Genomic DNA, 18,127 nt, shown 5'->3' on the forward strand with positions numbered 1-18,127 from the left:
TAATGTACTGGGCTGAGCATCACTCTGTGGAGCTACGTCAAGGGTTTTGATGAGCTCGCAATAGCTCCCGAGCTACTTGTTGGAAACCGAAAATATAGACTATCTATGAAAGACTCTTCTAACAAGAACCCATACTTGTTTTTTTGGTTAGGCTTAGACCTTTTATAGAGGCAGCTGCAGAATACGTTTTTACTTTAGATTCGGGTGACCATTTTACTTTACTATTTATTGTAATCCCAAAGTAATTATACTAATCTCCATAGCCCATCTAATTGCCACCAGAAACCATTTCTAGGTGATTTTGTACTAGCAAAGAATATTGCCATAAAGTTTGCCAAATGAATGAAAATGTAATTCCAAAATAACACATGAATAATATCAACTGCATAGAAAACTTTAGGGGTCTGAACTCCAACCTTACAGCACCAAAGCCACTGGAAAGTCAGCAATGAACAGTTTAAACAAAAGGGATGAGTGCAAATATCTGATTAACTCCTGATTTGGTTGAAACCTATTCAATCATTGACACCACTTTATTTAAGATAACCCCATGTGTCTGGAAATACTGCCTGGTGGTTTATACAAGGTTAGCAGTACACTGGAAATGCCTAATTTGTTATACACCAATTTCCTCTCAAAACGATTAAAGGCAATCATTAAAAGAATGTAGAAGCAACGTAGTACACCTTACTTCAAAGTCTACCCGAGCAAGGTAATAAACTGCAATGCCATCATGCATTGTGTAAAACCTTGAATCAAAGCTTTTTGAAAAAAAACCTAAATCTTGAATTCTGGAATTACTTATGTAATAATCTGCGGCAAGTGGGATGACCGGCATAGCCTGTCTAAAAAATCTTGTCAATAAAATATAACTTTTGCAGGATTGCTTTTATGATTAAATGAATCCAAGTAAGGTTGTGGTGAGAATGGATAACTTCCACATTGGCATATTTGTTTGCCACAGGGTCACCGGCTAATGAAGACTGCAAACCCTGTCCTACTTATAATATTACATATTCAAGCTTGAGGCACCACGGTGTGCATGGCAGAGTCAGGCTAAAACAAATTAGGAAAAAGTCAGGCCTTGGAGAAAAATCCTTATGTGTCAGAACTATTTACTTTATGTTTCATCGAAACAAATTCTCACCTTCATTGTTTATTTCTTTGAAAAAGGAAGTTCTGAGCAGGCGTTCAAGCATTACATTTGTGTTAACAGTGCTCCCGCCCTGTTGCTAAGATCAGTATTGTCTCCAAATGGCTTAGCAGTGGTCTAAATAAGCCTTTAAAATTCACAAGGAATTTCTGCAAGATCAGAAATACAATGCTGGTCCATCCCTCTGGAGTCTTTTATTTAAAAAAATAATATTTGATATTTTTTAGCGTCCTCATCAGACAAAGGAAATGACAGCCTCATCATTTTCTCCATACTAGAATTTCAACTTTATTCGCAACTAGTAATAATCACTTCTTCTCTGAGACAGTCTGCTAAGAAATTACAGAAAGATGGCGTGTTGAGCTCAAACCATTCCTAGCATCAGCCCCAAATTGTTGCTGTCCATATCATTGTAAAAGAATAATTTCGTAAACATATGCCACTTCTTTATTTCTTGCTTAGAGTATCTTGAAAGAAGTGTTTTAGCTCTTGTTAAAAGTGTCATTCCGCCTGAGGTCCATATTTCGAGGAGCCCGGTACTCGTTGCAATATGCATCACACCCTGAGGAATAATTTACAGGGTTCAATAAACAGCACATATTACCAGTTTTCCCTTGTAGTGGGAATTAACCTGTGAAAAATGCTGCTTTCGCCTTCAAAATATGCATGCCTCTTTAATTACCAGGCTTTCTTCCCTAGTGAACTTAAGCGGGTTTCTCCTACAGAAACTGACCTGGACAAAATTGCAAGTGTGTTTACCCAAAGAGATTTTCTCATTTTTCTTATATGTGTTGTGACAGGAGCCACTGCACTCACATATTTTTTTAATCCTTCCATGGCATCTCATCTGATAGATGGATTTTAGTCCAAACCAGCCGTTCCTAAAAAGCAGCACAGAAATCCACTCTGTGTTATATGCATTGTTCCTGTGAGTAATATGCTCTAACATAAACTAGACATTACTAGATGCCATTACTAGTTGTGTAATGCAGCCGACACTTATATTTACCTAAATGCACTTAAACTTAGCCCTAAAAGACAAGAAGTAATCCTAAATAGACTAGTCTGCCATCTACTAACTAGCAGATCCCTAATGCCCATGCACATGGCACAACATCCATGGTTGCCTAGTCACATCATTAAACTGGCATGTAATGCTCTAGAAACAGAACTGTTTGAGAACCTGTATATCTACAAGGTAAATCCGCATTATTTACCATTATACTTTCATTGTCCTTCCTTTTCCACCCAACTCCTCCAACTATTACACTTGGCAGCTTTAACTGGATCCCGTGACTCAGTTTAACTCCCCAGGATTACCCTGTTTTGCAGCTAGTAATCCTTCTTTCAGTACCCCACATTCACCCTGTAAGGCACTCAAAGCAGCAATAGTGATGTCACTCAGCACTACACGAACCAGGGCCTACGTTTCCTGAGTTAGATTATAACATATTCATAAATGAGGCTCTCAGTATCTCTTTGAGTCATGTTACAATGCAATAGTCGAATATTTAAGGACAATGATGCAACATTCCTACTGTTTTTGTGATGGGGAAGTCTTATTTCCATTGCAGACCTTCAGGGAACCAAATACACCACTAAAGATAATCGGAGGCAGAAGTTAGCAGCTCTCCAACACCACCAACCACTGCATCAATTATCTCAATCTTAACAAAGACCTTGAATGACCAATCCCTCTTAGTTCCTCATTTCGAGCTAGGCACTTTTTACGATTTGGAGTAGATGCTCCCCCCGTTAGAATCTGGCTTCCTCATCCCTCCTCTAATCCTGCCTCCCTTTCACCTTACTCGGAAGTCACCACATCCATTTGCCACCTACTAAGAGCAGGTGGCAAATGTAAATCCAGGAGAAAGTCAGGAGTAATCCAGTGCAACTACACCGCCCACAGCAACATCTGTGGAAAACAGGATCCCGGTGTCTTCCCGGGAAACATCCATCACAACGCAACTTTTACGACGCACTACCATCACAACGCAGGATTTACAACGCAAGTCATTACAACGACTTGCGCTGGAGGGCGCTGTAGGATAGGGAATAGTTTAATTTACTGTCCAAAACCTTCCCTACTATCCACGGGGCCTGGAGTTGGAATAGTAAATTAAACTATTCCACTATCCAGCACCCCCCAACGCAAGTCATTGTAACGACTTGCATTGTAAATCCTGCGTTGTAAAGGCATGCGTAGTAAAAGCATGCGTTGTGATGACATACATCCGTCTTCCCAGCAGGGAAGTTCTGTGGCAGATTAGCAGAAGTAGATACTGCAGCACTGCATGCCAGGCTACCAATACTGAGGTAGTAATACCCAATTGTTGCTGGAGCTTTTCACCCTCTTTTCAGAAGAACATTTTATTCTGAAGCTGTTTTGGTCAACTGACAGATTTGAAATGTTTATGAGGGTGACTGGATTAAGGGAGTACAGAGAATTTAAAGAGACTCTTGATACATTTCTGACATTATTTTTAGATTCAAATCCCTAATTACCCATTTGTGGCAAGACCCTTCTTTATAAATAATAACCCATTTTGGTTGAAATCTGCAATGGACGCTGGCAGTGGACAGATGATCAAACAACATTTCCTGGCCCATGGCCATGATCCTTGACTCTCAACATGGTGCTAATGTGCTTGGCACGCTTCTCATGCACTACAGCCATGCTGCTGGTGCCCCAGACCTGCTCGGCTTCACTGCTGTCCAGGCAGCCTCTCCTGCCACCACCCCACAACTACAGAGAGAAGCATGGCCTGCAGCATCTGGGCATCCTCAGAATATACCTGTGGGAGAAACAGTAGGAAACAAAGAACTTTGATGATTTTACTGTGACAATTGTTAGTCAGTCAGTCAATATGTTTATTTCAGCCTAAAAGGCCATAAAAGTAGGGGTAGGTGGACATCTCCTGTCCGCCCACGGAATGTGCGGAGATTTGCCCTTCCGCCCTTGCGCAAAAAAGGTGGAAATTTGCGGCAAATCTCCGCACAGTCAGGGGTGGAATGGAAGTCGGCCGCCCGCCCGCTTCCCGCCTCCCGCGAGCCTCCCGCCCGCCTTATTAAATTCTGTGTAAAAGCATAAAATAAAACGTACCTTACTGTGACCGCATCCTTGTCCATCGCGGCTTCATCTGCAAACTGCGCATGCGCGGGATCCTGCGCATGCACAGTCCTGGCGAGGACTGCGCATGCGCAGGTTCCCGCGCATGCGCAGTTTGCAGATAAAGTCGCGATGGGCAAGGATGCGGCCGCAGTAAGGTAAGTTTTATTTAAGTTTAATTTTATGCTTTAACATAGAATTTAATAAGGCGGGCGGGAGGTCAGCGGGAGGCGGGCGGCGGGCGGGCGTTGCATTACGGAAATATCGCGGAGAGGCACGGAGATTGGTTCCGTGCCTCTCAGCGATAGTCCCTTATGCGACTTCCGCCCACCCCTACATAAAAGAGCAAGATAAATACATAAATACTAAATATATACAAGCAAGATAATAATACAAGGCATATAAAAGAACGAAAATCCGACTGAATACAGTACAATAAAACCAGGATAAAATATGTTAAAACATTAAGGGGCTCATTTACAAGCCCCTTGTGCTGCCAGTGTGTCACTTTTAACATAGAACATAGTGCCGTAAGCGGGGGCACAAGGAGCTTGTAAATAAGCCCCTAAGTACACAGCAGCATTAAAGGGACACCTTTATCTGTCTTAACCTCAACATAGACGTCATATACCTTGAGACTGCAAAGACAATGGACTGGCTTGTGTTACTTCTGTGACAAATGGGGAAGAAGCAATACATCTTCTGATGTGTTTGCATGTAGTAATTACATTTCATTTTAAAAAAATCTTTAATTTATGGTATTCCCATGTTTTGGACTGTGAACCAAATTCAGTAAAAACTATTTGAATCCAGTACTACATTCACCATGCTTTTGAGTTCTTTTTGATATCTGTCAAATTAAAATGTTCTTTCTTTCTTCTCCAGCACCACAGTGAGGATGGTCTGTCTGCACAGCTTCCCCAAGCCCTCAGATCTGTTCTGGAAATACCTCGACTTGGGAACCTTTGTACTTCTGTACGTCTTACCCTTGCTGGTTATTTCCATCACATACACGACAGTGGCCAAGAAGTTGTGGTTGCGCAACACCATAGGGGACATCACCATGGAACAGTATTACGCGCACCGGCGTAAGAAGAAGATGACCCTCAAGATGCTCATGTTGGTGGTGGTCGTCTTTGCCGTCTGTTGGTTCCCCTTGAACTGCTACCTGGTGCTCATGTCCAGCAAGGTCATCAACAGCAACAACGCGCTCTACTTTGCCTTTCACTGGTTCGCAATGAGCAGCACCTGCTACAATCCCTTCATCTACTGTTGGCTGAACGAGAGCTTCCGGACGGAACTCAAGTCTCTCCTGTGCGTGTGTCGGCGAAAGAGCGCTGCCCAAGGCCACGCCCTGCATGCTATCTCCCCTCCGTTCAGGCATGCCTGGGCAGAGACCTGTAACTATAAGAGCGGAAATCCCTCGAAAAGCAACAGGTCAACCTCGAATGCCAACTCAGGGAGGACCGACATTTCCATTGTTGAGCCCATCGTGAATATGGGCTAAGGTGGTTTCCGCTCAACCGTGCACTTGTGCTGTGTTTCATTAGGGCCTCATTGTACATGACTGAACTGTAGAGAAGTCTTTTTTATTCCATTTTAGTGGAAACTGTTCTTGTTTTTCCATAGCAAGGTAGAACTTCTTTGATCAAGTAATTCATCGTTTATCTGGAAATAGTAGATTCCATTTTTAAACAGACACAGAGAAGGATAGAGGCCCAAGTTTCTTAGATAATTAAGTGCTTAATATAAAGTGAGCAAAATACAAAGTTTGCCTTGATTCTTAGGAATCTTAGTAACAAAAGTAGAGGAACTTTTTTCCCCAGAAATGACATATTCCACCAGCACAGAACATGTTCAATGTGTGTACAGTTCAAAAACAAAGTAAAAAAATAAAATTGAATCAAAACAAAAATTGGGTAAATAAATCATTAAGTATTTGATTTTATAATCAAATATTGAGCCAGGTGTGTCAGACATTTTTCCATAGGGTAGGTGCAATTCCAGATTTTTAGGATAACAAGTAACAATGTAAATGATTCCCATTTACATACAAAAACCTCCAATTAAAGTGTATATTCTTGTTTTGCCTTTACAGACGTGAATTTAAACTGATAAATGTATTTGCTCACGCATAATATTGCCCCAGTAGTGCATAATATCAGCTTAGAACAAATAGTATTCAAGGGATATGTGCGTGTGTTTTCTTTGGGGCAGACACTGAGTATCTGTGTGTGCAAATCCTCAAACTTGCACGCTTGTGGCACATACACACTCGTGGCTGTCACACACCTGCTCTGGATAGGGTCAGCCTTTTACTGCCACCAAGGACAGGAAAATAACACTTTCTAGAATGAGAAATGGGAGGATTTTTTTCACTTGGAGAAACTAATAAAAAAATATCCGTTGCAGTGACCCTTGGCAGTCACATGCATGCATACACATAAGTGCACCCGCAACATTGCTACATTCATAGATGTCAAAATGGTTTCATGTACGAGTACCTGGGATACAGAACGATTTCCCGTACTCAGATCGTGCTTGACTGCAAAGCTTACAGCCTCACTTGTTTAAATTAGGTCTAGCGTTAGCTAAGACCTATTAATTTTACTGAAGTTGTATGTATAATATACTCACATGAAGGGACTTCCCGCCACCTCTCTTCATCCATTGGTCTGTTCTTCTGTCAGTCACAGTTTGCTTTCGACCAGTATCACAAACCTGATGGGGCAGTGGGTAACCCTACTTCAGCCCCTGACTAACTTTAATTTGAGTGACTGCATATAGTCCTTTCACAAGGAGCATATCCACATACAAGGTAGTCCCCTTCAGTGCCAGTGTTCTTGCTTTTAGTTTTTATGTTCCCTTTTTTTGTAGAGCCTGGTGTGATAGCAGGATGTTATTTGCCAGATGAGAGCAGAGGGCACATTCAAGCTTTATAAATCCCTGCCTCCTGTCAAAACTGTTGTAAATTCCTTTTGAAGTGGTCTTTGTTTATCTGACTGCTGCTTTTTCATGACATAGCAACAGCTCATATGAACTCTGAATATAAGGTCATGAGGGTGCTCTATCTGTGGAACCCTAACTGTCTACCATTCCTTATTTCCTTTTTTTAAATGTGTTCTTTCTTTCTTTCCTTCTTACTTTTCACTTTCATTAAGTATCTTTCTTTCTTTCCTTCTCTCTCATCTTCTTTTCAAAGGTAAGAGGCGTGAAGCCAGTGCTAGACCTATTGGCCTTTTTAAGTTTGTGTCAGCCAATACCTTTTATTATGCTTAAATTATGTGTACAACATAGTTACCTGTCGGGGTATTAAGCCAGACTTTAGTCTGTGGTTCTGTAATTCACATTTTTCTTCTACCTACTCCAGCATCCAAAAAGGGGCAATGTGTCAGGCCACTTCAGTCATTGACTGACTTCACTATGAGTTACGGCTTGCTGCCCTTTCACAAGGAGCACATCAACACACAAATGAGTTCCCATCAGTGCCAGGGAGCACTATGACAATGTGTTCTTTTTTACGAGCAAAAAAAAGTTTTCGTCTTTAGACAAAGATTTTGTTTACATTGATGAGGGCCCAGCGGCTTTCCGAACAATAAAGTTTGCAAGCACAATGTGTTAGAAATTGGGTTTTTGGTTTGGTTAAGGTAGACACCCAAGACAGGCAGATCCCACCATTCTAGTCAGGGTGAGCTAGTTGCACAACTGAGATAAACTGTGCTCACCATTTGGTAGCTTGGCGCAGAGCAGACAGGCTTATATAATGAGGAAATGTGTAAAGTATTTGTAACACAGTAACACAATGAATAAATCACAAAAAGACTACATAGGTTTAAAAAAATAGCTTTCTGTATTATCAACAAAATGAGACTAAAACAATATAGATCTGATAAATACTTGTCAAGTTATTACTCTCAATGCACAAGGGAATCATAGTGCAAAAATATGCAGTTGCTGCTATAAGGTTCTGGACGGTAGTGCAAATGGGATTAAAAGTTTTCTTGATCCCAAACGGGGATCGCTCTGTGCACACGGAACCTGTAAAGCCCAAGTGGCACTCGTTGGTGAGTCTACATGAGTTTCCTGGGACCTGGGTGCGCAGAAAAGCAGGTAGCCTTCAAATGTGCACTGATCTCTTGCTCAAGGTCAGAATCCCAGTAACATTCTAGAGCCACTGGGTCTCACGCTGCTTTGGCTGCTGTCTGCACACAACCTCTGAGCTCCACACAGGGGCATTCGGAGCTGACAAGCAACTGCCGTCATCCAGGTAATTCGTCAGAGATGCACATCAAAGGCTTCTTTTTGTATTGTGGCATCGAGGCTAACAAATGCTGGGAGCATTACAGGGGCAATGCACTCGACCTTTCAGTTGTGCTGGGTCAGAGCGGGGTTGTTGACCCTCCAACCCAGTGAAGCGCTCAGAGTTGGGCCGGCAAGCTGGCAAACCGGCTTAGGAGCATAGTAGATGCAGGTTTAATGCCGGACTCGATGTAGAGTGGAGTCCCACAACAGAAATTTAATGGCACTGAGACTTTGGGTAAAAGGTGGCAAGCCAACAAGCCCTTGGAGAATACTTTGGAAGTTATGACGGCAAAAGGTGGCAGGCAGCAGGCCAGCACAGCAAAGCAGGTTGCAAGATGGCAGTCCCTCTTGCAGATCAGCAAGCAGCAGGCCATCACAGCAGAGCAGTTAGCAGAGTGGCAGTGCTTCCTGGCAGCACAGCAGTCCTACAGGTAATGTGCGGATATAAAGCCAGAGATGCCTGGATACATGTTAAAAAATGTATGATTAGGGATCAGAAACCTTGTATTTATACCCAGCAGTGAGCTTGATGTATAGGGTGGCTTTAAAAGATCTTTCTGAAGTGCACATGCCCCCTTTCAGCCCTGTCCTGACTGCCACTCTAGCTAGCCTTTGTGTGGAGACAGGACAATGCCTATTCAAGTGAAGTGTTCTCTCCTCTGCTCTCTCCTGCCCATGATGATCCATCAATATGCATAGGAATGCAGATGAAGTTGAGTGCCTTGTGTTGGGGCAGTCTAGAGGGAACGCACAAATGTAGCTGTCACCGAGCCCAGACGTGTATGGAGACAGGCTGTCAGGCACACAGAGCAGTAAATGCAGAGACTTTTCCACGTTCTAAAAGTGGCATTTCTAAATAATAAAGTTAATCCAACCTCGCCAGTAAGTAGGATTTATTAATACCATTCAAAACATATGAAACATCAAAAAGCTACTCTTCTCTTCTCAGGAATTACAGCTTAAAATAATATTAAGGAATTCCCAATGCTACCCTATGGGAGGGGTGGGCCACACAGTAGTGAACAACTAAATAGGCCATTTGTCACTACCAGGACATGCAAAACATAAAGGTGAATGTCCTTCCTTTTACATATATAGCACCCTGCTCTTAGGGCTGCCTAGGGTGTACCTTAGTGGGGATTTATATGTACTAAAAGAGGAGTTTATGGCTTGGCAAGTAGGTTTTAAATGCCACGTTGAAGTTCTGCAATGGCTGGCCTGATACAGGTTTGAAAGGCTGATACTGTGGGTAGCACAATCAGTGCTGCAAGCTGCAAGGGTCTGCTTAATTCAGACACTCTGTTCATCACCACCCCCTTTTCTGAAGCAAGCCCACTAGTAGCATTTAACTTACATGTCTGGTGTACAAGGGACTTACAAGTAAATTATATAGGGCATTCAGGTATACACCAATCACAGGCATGTTTAGGGAGAAGCACATGCCCTTTAACACTGGTTAGCAGTGGTAAAGTGCTCAGAGGTCTATGGCAAACAAAAAGATACAGCAAAACCATATAGGATCCAAGAAAACGATTTGGGGGATGACCTCCCTAAGGCTGACAGGTCTAACACCATCAAAAAACAATGCAATTGTTGCCAAAAGGCTGGAGGTTAATGCCATACCTATTGGCTTTTTTCAAGTGCTTGGTATACTCTGCATTTTCCAGCCTAGTGTTCTGAAGTAAAATACATCATCATAGTGTTACACTTTTTTAAAGCTGAATAAATATGGTAATACGTAAATACATTAACAAACATATATATATATAAATTAATACACACACAAATAAATAAACAAATACATAGTAGGTGCTGCTGCCCACAAATGCAACAATTTGACAAATTTGAAGCTATGTAAGTGGCTCAACCTTAGAGTTCAAAATTAAAAATTGTGTTCAGGCTACTTGTACATTAACCAGGTCACATTAAAGTGTGACCATGACAGCCTTCCAAAAGTCAGCTTCTCCCTTCATGCTTGGGTAGTAACAAACTAAGGGGCTCATTAGGATGGCGGACGGAAGGGCGACCGCCTTCCTGGAGTAGGCGGAAAAAGCCTTTTTCCGTCCGCCTGCCGCTGACACTCCGTCCGCTATATTAGGATGGGAAACACTGTCAAATTTCCGTACGCAGCGGAAGAGCACGCACAGCCGTGGAAGTACACCCGACCCTGCAGCGGACGCACCCAATCCAGACACACCGCCGTATGGAATGACGTCTCCGACCGTCCTCCAAATCACGATGGCGGAAAACACACATAAATTCGCTGCGGAAAAACAACCTGCCTGAACACGTCGGAATCACCACAGCGGAGTTACACACCACAAGCAGATCGCCATCATGGACCCAGCGCTGCACGCATTTCCGATACTCTTCGTGCTCCACCACCAGCAAGTCATGGACCATCATCAACGACGACGCAGGTACGCCAACTCACCAATTGCTGACGGAAGGGGAGTACCTGGCAGGGCAGTGACGTTGGAAGGGGGAGTGTCATGTCACAGGAAATACATTGACGATCGCACCATAACATACACAATTGAAGTACACAGCCAGGAATGACAACGACAAACCACAAAACATGATTTATTAGCTTTATTCAACATAATAGGTGCATAATATCAGAATATCCAAGAGGATGTATGACGTTACAACGCATACTTTTACAACGCATACCATTACAACGAATTTTTTACAACGCAAAAACTTTTACAACGCATACCATTACAACGCATGTTTTTACAACGCAAGTACCTTTACAACGCATACCATTACAACGTAAGTATTGGTAAGTATATATTATTTTTTTTATTTTAAATTAATTTAAATTAATATAATTTAATTTAAGTTAATTTCATTTTATTTTTACCCTGTACCCCTGTACCCCAAATTTAATTTAATTAAATTAATTTAATTTTTTTTTACCCTGTACTCCAAAAACCCCAAAATGACCCTGAACCCTAAAAATACCCCTGTACCCCAAAAACCCAAAACTGTCCCTGAACCCTAAAAATATCCCTGTACCCCAAAAACCCAAAACTGACCCTGAACCCTAAAAATACCCCTGTACCCCAAAAACCCAAAACTGACCCTGAACCCTAAAAATACCCCTTTACCCAAAAACTGAAAACTGACCCTGAACCCTAAAAATACCCCTGTACCCCAAAAACTGAAAACTGACCCTGAACCCTAAAAATACCCCTTTACCCAAAAACTGAAAACTGACCCTGAACCCTAAAAATACCCCTTTACCCAAAAACTGAAAACTGACCCTGAACCCTAAAAATACTAACCCTGGGCGTAGTGGGCGGAGTGGGGCTCCGCGGAGCTACGTGAAGTGGGCGCACAACTACGCCCACCCACGCACTCCGCGTAGCCCCACTCCGCGCCGCCCGCCTGTCTCCCGCCCAAACTAAATACATAAATAAATGAATAAAAAGCTTTTAAAAACACTTACCTTGTCTGCCGCGTCCCCGGGGCTCCCTCTCGCTGTCCCGCGATTCGCGCCGCCACCGAATCGGATCCTAATGCGCATGCGCGGGCGGCCGCGCATGCGCATTCCTCACGAGAAATGCGCATGCGCGGCCGCCCGCGCATGCGCATTAGGATCCGAAATGGCGGCGCGCATCGCGGGACGGCGAGAGGGAGCCCCGGGGACGTGGCAGACAAGGTAAGTGTTTTTAAAAGCTTTTTATTCATTTATTTATGTATTTAGGGAGGGCGGGAGGGAGGCGGGTGGCGGCCGGCTACGCACCGTCTGCGGAGCGCGCGTAGTGCCGCCTGGCTACGTCCGCTACGCAAAATGCGTAGGAGACGGCACTCCGTGCACGGAGCGTAGCTGGCCGCCCACCCTTAAAAAATACCCCTTTACCCAAAAACTGAAAACTGACCCTGAACCCTAAAAATACCCCTTTACCCAAAAACTGAAAACTGACCCTGAACCCTAAAAATACCCCTTTACCCAAAAACTGAAAACTGACCCTGAACCCTAAAAATACCCCTTTACCTAAAAACTAAAAACTAAAAATACCCCTTAAAAAAAACCAAACATATAAAATTTTAATTATAATTATATACTTACCAATACTTACGTTGTAATGGTATGCGTTGTAAAGGTACTTGCGTTGTAAAAACATGCGTTGTAATGGTATGCGTTGTAAAAGTGTTTGCGTTGTAAAAGTTTCGTTGTAATGGTAGTGCGTTGTAAAAGTTGCGTTGTAAAGGTTGTTTCCCATCCAAGAGCATGGGCATTGGGTACAACAGATCATGTACATCACTGGCAGCACGTCAGAGTGGGTAAGTGCATCAGCAGTCCATTGCACAGAACAACTACATCAGAGGCAGCACATGAGAGGGGATAAGTGCATCAGCAGTCCATTGCAGAGAACAGCTACACCAGAGGCAGCATATGAGAGGGCACAATGCAGTATCAGAACAGCAACAGGGCATTGTGGCCAACACAGCAGGTACATCAGAGGCAGTAAATGAGAGGGGCTAAGTGCATCAACAGTCCATTGCACAGAACAGCTACATCATTGGCAGCACATGAGAGGGGGTAAGTGCATCAGCAGTCCATTGCACAGAACAGCTACATCAGAGGCAGCATATGAGAGGGCACAATGCAGTATCAGAACAGCAACAGGGCAGTGTTTACAACAGAGCAGGTACATCAGAGGCTGCACGTGAGAGGGCACAATGCAGTATCAGAACAGCAACAGGGCAGTGTTTACAACAGAGCAGGTACATCAGAGGCAGCACGTGAGAGGGCACAATGCAGTATCAGAACAGCAACAGGGCAGTGTTTACAGCAGAGCAGGTACATCAGAGGCAGCACGTCAGAGGGCAGAATGCAGTATCAGAACAGCAACAGGGCATTGTGGCCAACAAAGCAGGTACATCAGAGGCAGTAAATGAGAGGGGCTAAGTGCATCAACAGTCCATTGCACAGAACAGCTACATCATTGGCAGCACATGAGAGGGGCTAAGTGCATCAACAGTCCATTGCACAGAACAGCTACATCATTGACAGCACATGACAGGGGGTAAGTGCATCAGCAGTCCATTGCACAGAACAGCTACATCAGAGGCAGCATATGAGAGGGAACAATGCAGTATCAGAACAGCAACAGGGCAGTGTTTACAACAGAGCAGGTACATCAGAGGCAGCACGTGAGAGGGCACAATGCAGTATCAGAACAGCAACAGGGCAGTGTTTACAACAGACAAGGAACATCAGAGGCAACCCAAGTACGTGTGTCAAGCGACCCGTGACAAGGACAATAATAATATCGAGGTGGTTACATTCGTCAATCTACACACAAAGTTAAATGACATGTGAGTGATGGCAACTAAACCTCACACCACAGAATCTGGTGGACTGCTTGAACTACTCGCCTCGGACACACCGCCAGCACCAGCGACAGGAGTGTGAGACACAGCCACCGATCTACTGACTGACACATGAGCCATAGACCCAGACACACCACCAGCACCAGCAACAGGAGTGTGAGACACAGCCACAGCTGTAGTGACTGACACATGAGCCCTAGACCCAGACACACCGCCAGCACCAGAAACAGGAGTGTGAGACACAGCCACATATCTACTGACTGACACATGAGCCACAGACCCAGACACACTGCCATGACATGTCCCTGTACACTGACCAACAAATACCATGCCTGCATCTGACACATGAGAGTGGCGGACACACACAGTGCCAGTACCTGCAACAGGAGAGGGCACAACTGACACAGTGCTACTACATGATGCATGACAGCGAACAATAGACACAGTGCCACTATCTGACACATGAGAGTGAACTGCAGATGAGCCACTAGGACCACTGAAATGATGAGCCACAGGGCTGTATGGGCCAGGAGGCAGGGTGGCTCTGGGAGCTGGGGACAGCTGTACTGGAGCGACATTGGGGTGGTCAGGTCTCACTGGTGTGTGTGTCCGTTTCTTAGTGAAACGTAGGGGCACCCCGGACATGACTGGACTGGTAAGTGGAGTGGCATCATCAGACATCAAAGGTGTATCATGTGCTTGTGGTGGTCTGCTCTCTGGGGACGTGCTGGACCCTGCCTGCCGTTTGCTGTGGGCCTGCCTTCTGCCCTCTGCATCATGTGTAATGGGGGATGCAACAACAGTGTACTCCTTTCTCTGCTTCTGCGGGGCGTGGATGGGAGTAGAGGTATGGGGGGACTCCACTGCTGACACATGTGTTGTACGTTCCTTAAACATCATCCTCAGTGCAGCCAGGGGTGATATATGCCTGTCCTTGAGGTGTTCGTGTCCATGGGAGAACCCTTGCCCATGGGAGGTGCCTTGGATGTAGGAGGTGTCCTGTCGCTGGAATGTCCCTGATCCCTTGCCGGTGCCCTATCCCTGGGTGCAGACTTGTCCATTGTAGTGTCCCTCTCCTTTGAAGCTACCTTGCCCTTGGGAGTGTCCCTGCTCTTGGGAGGTGCCCTTTCCTTGGTACTGTCCTTGTCCTTGGGAGTGTCCCTGCTCTTGGGAGGTGCCCTTTCCTTGGTACTGTCCTTGTCCTTGGGAGTGTCCCTGCTCTTGGGAGGTGCCCTTTCCTTGGTACTGTCCTTGTCCTTGGGAGTGTCCCTGCTCTTGGGAGGTGCCCTTTCCTTGGTACTGTCCTTGTCCTTGGGAGTGTCCCTGCTCTTGGGTGGTGCCCTTTCCTTGGTACTGTCCTTGTCCTTGGGAGTGTCCCTGCTCTTGGGAGGTACCCTTTCCTTGGTACTGTCCTTGTCCTTGGGAGTGTCCCTGCTCTTGGGAGGTGGCCTTGGCTTGGGAGTCCCTTTTGTGGGGGATGCCTGTGTAGCATGTGAATCCATTTCCACCAACACCCCTTGATGATCCTGTGTGTCAACTCCAGTGTTGCTCACGTCGTCTTCGGAGAAAGATATCCCAGTCCTAGGGGATGGTGGCTGTGCCCTCCGTGCCCTGCCTTGCTTCCTGTGGCTGCTCCTAGTGTAATAACCTGAATAAGAGGCCTGGTCTGATGACTCACTCTCCCCTGAAACAAACATCAAGTGGTGTGGATGGTGGTACAGAAGTAGCACCCTGTCTATGCGACTGTACAATGGCTGCGGGCACAGTGTTTGCCAATGACTGAATTGTTCTGTGGAGACCAGCAACATCGCCATGCATCCCCTCCATGAATGCCACCACCTGCCCCAACTTCCTATCGTGGTCTTGGAATGCATTGATCATGTTGATCTGCCCTACACACAGCTGTCACAGCAGATCAACAGCCTCTGCACAAAGTGCACTTTGTGTCACAGGTGCAGGGGCAGCGGTTCCTCCACCGAAGGCAACTCTGCTCCCCCTCCTCTGGCGAGCACGAGCAGTACATGTTGCAGTGGGTGGCAGTGTGGGCCCTGTGTACTGTGTCCACTCCCGACTGAAGGTGTCGATTGCCCACTCCCTGTCTGTGACAACAGTGCTGACTCACCAACACTTTCTGAGGATGAGGGTGATGGTGTCTCCACATGTGAGTTCTCAGGGACGGTTCTGTCCCCCTCTCCGTGGCTGCCCTCTTCAGTGTCAGTCTTCGTGTGTGTCATCTCGGATCCGGATGCATTGCCACCACTCATCTCCGTCGTCTGTGTCTCAGTGCCCTCGGCCAAAGCTGGAAGAGAGAGGGAAGAACTGTGAACCTAAGTGACACACTCACGTACTGAAGGTTTCAAAGTCACACCGTTCCGTACAGTCAATTGACATGTAGCACCCATCCTGTACACGAACCACCCCGACCACACATCGACACATCATAGATCTGTGGGTGTATGTGAAACCTGTACATCATACAAAAAGGCCAAGTGCATGCAGACCACCACACATGTCGTGCCATGGGACACCAGACCTCAACGGCATGTCCTTGAACCCTCAAATACAAATCAACTGCCATGTCCACCTGGCGGACTTGGGTGCTACCGGTCACTCCGCTAATGCCACCAACATGCAATATATGCTAAAGATACGCACCACGGATGTCACTACTGTGTCTGAGCATGGATAAATGCATTCACTCACAAGTTACAGACACATACAGTCTGCTTACCGCTAGTTTGCTGTTGATCCCCTCTCAGCCGGGCGGACAGGTCAGGATGCGTCACAGCAATTATGCGGTGCATTAGAGGTGTCATGCTGCATCGTTCAAGGCGGCCTGTTCTCGGAATGATCCCCAGTGTCATCTCCGCAACGTTCTTGCTGAACCTGGATATGTCGTCCCAGCGCTTGTGGCAGTGTGTGTGTCGTCTATTGCACAACCCCACTGCCTGTACATCACGTGCTATGGTCTTCCACACGGCCTTGCGAAGGTGCAGCTTCACCTACCAGGATGGGAGACAAGAAGGGAACGTCAGTGGAATGTTTGACAATCACATACATTGCAGAAACACGTATCTTCATGCAGCCATGCGCAGTACAACACATGTGAAGGTCCCACAGCACACCGCCAAGCTTGCAGAAGCAAGGAGTCAATGACCACCTCATGCCCACCAACATGTTACCCACTTCACTTACCACCTGTCCGGGGGCACCTTAGAGCCGTTCATAGTGGGTGAGCACACCGTCCACAAGGACATCCAGCTCCGCTGCGGTGAAGGGACGAGACCGGGTCTCTCGCACTCCCTGCATGGCAAGGTTCACGACTGTGGCAGTACAAGCAGCAGTTGTTGGATAGCTCAGCAGCAGCAGGTCGAGGTGACGGTCGCAGGCAGCAGTTGTTGGATAGCTCAGGAGCAGCAGGTCGAGGTGACGGTCGCAGGCAGCAGTGCCTGGAAGCAGTGAATGTGTGCAGCAGATCTTCACACATATATAGGGCCCTGAGATCATTCCAGTGGCACACTTCTGCAGCAATTGGTTTTCCCTGGATGCTTCCTTCAAAAAAAGCCAATGACTCACATTGTTGTGGCGGAGCACGTCTTCCGCAATTTTTGAATGCGCTTACGTGCAACGCGTAACCTGTTCCCATTGGCTACATGTGCACGGACCATCACGTTCACACACCGGCAACCGCATGTGCGTGCTACCGCGACGGTGCATCATTTGAAATCAATCGCTCACTGGCGCCGCTATGGCGGTGCACGCCTTCCGCGGTGGCGGTGCAGGCAAACACATACATTTGATGATGCAATCTAAAATGGCAGTTGAAACAACCCCTTACAGGGTCACCCACTGCCAGTCCATGCCTGTCACCTGCCGCCAGTCCAGGCCGGTCACCCACCGCCAGTCCATGCCAGTCACACACCGGCAGTCCAGGCCGGTCACCCACCGCCAGTCCATGCCGGTCACACACTGCCAGTCCAGGCACCGCCCAGTCCTGGTGGTGGGTGAGTGGCCTGGACTGGCGGTGGGTGACCGGCATGGACTGGCGGTGGGTGACCGACCTGGACTGGCGGTGGGTGACCAGCATGGACTGGCGGTGGATGACCGGCATGGACTGGGGGTGGGTGACCGGCATGGACTGGTGGTGGGTGCCCGGCCTGGACTGGCGGTGGGTGACCGGCATGGACTGGTGGTGGGTGACCGGCATGGACTGGCGG

General features: G+C 46.2%; 1 protein-coding gene across 1 annotated transcript in view; it reads left to right on the top strand.

The window, feature by feature from the left end:
* The window catches only part of LOC144752027 (G-protein coupled receptor 83-like), a 101,874-nt gene extending 95,902 nt beyond the window's left edge, over positions 1–5,972 (top strand). The window contains exon 4 of the mRNA XM_078639986.1: positions 5,148–5,972. Coding sequence (XP_078496112.1) covers positions 5,148–5,769 — 622 coding nt within the window. The 3' untranslated portion in view covers positions 5,770–5,972. The remainder of the gene's footprint in view (positions 1–5,147) is intronic.
* Positions 5,973–18,127: the final 12,155 nt, after the last annotated feature.

The sequence above is a fragment of the Lissotriton helveticus genome, chromosome 4_2 (assembly GCF_964261635.1).
Source record: "Lissotriton helveticus chromosome 4_2, aLisHel1.1, whole genome shotgun sequence".
Classification (NCBI taxonomy): domain Eukaryota; kingdom Metazoa; phylum Chordata; class Amphibia; order Caudata; family Salamandridae; genus Lissotriton; species Lissotriton helveticus.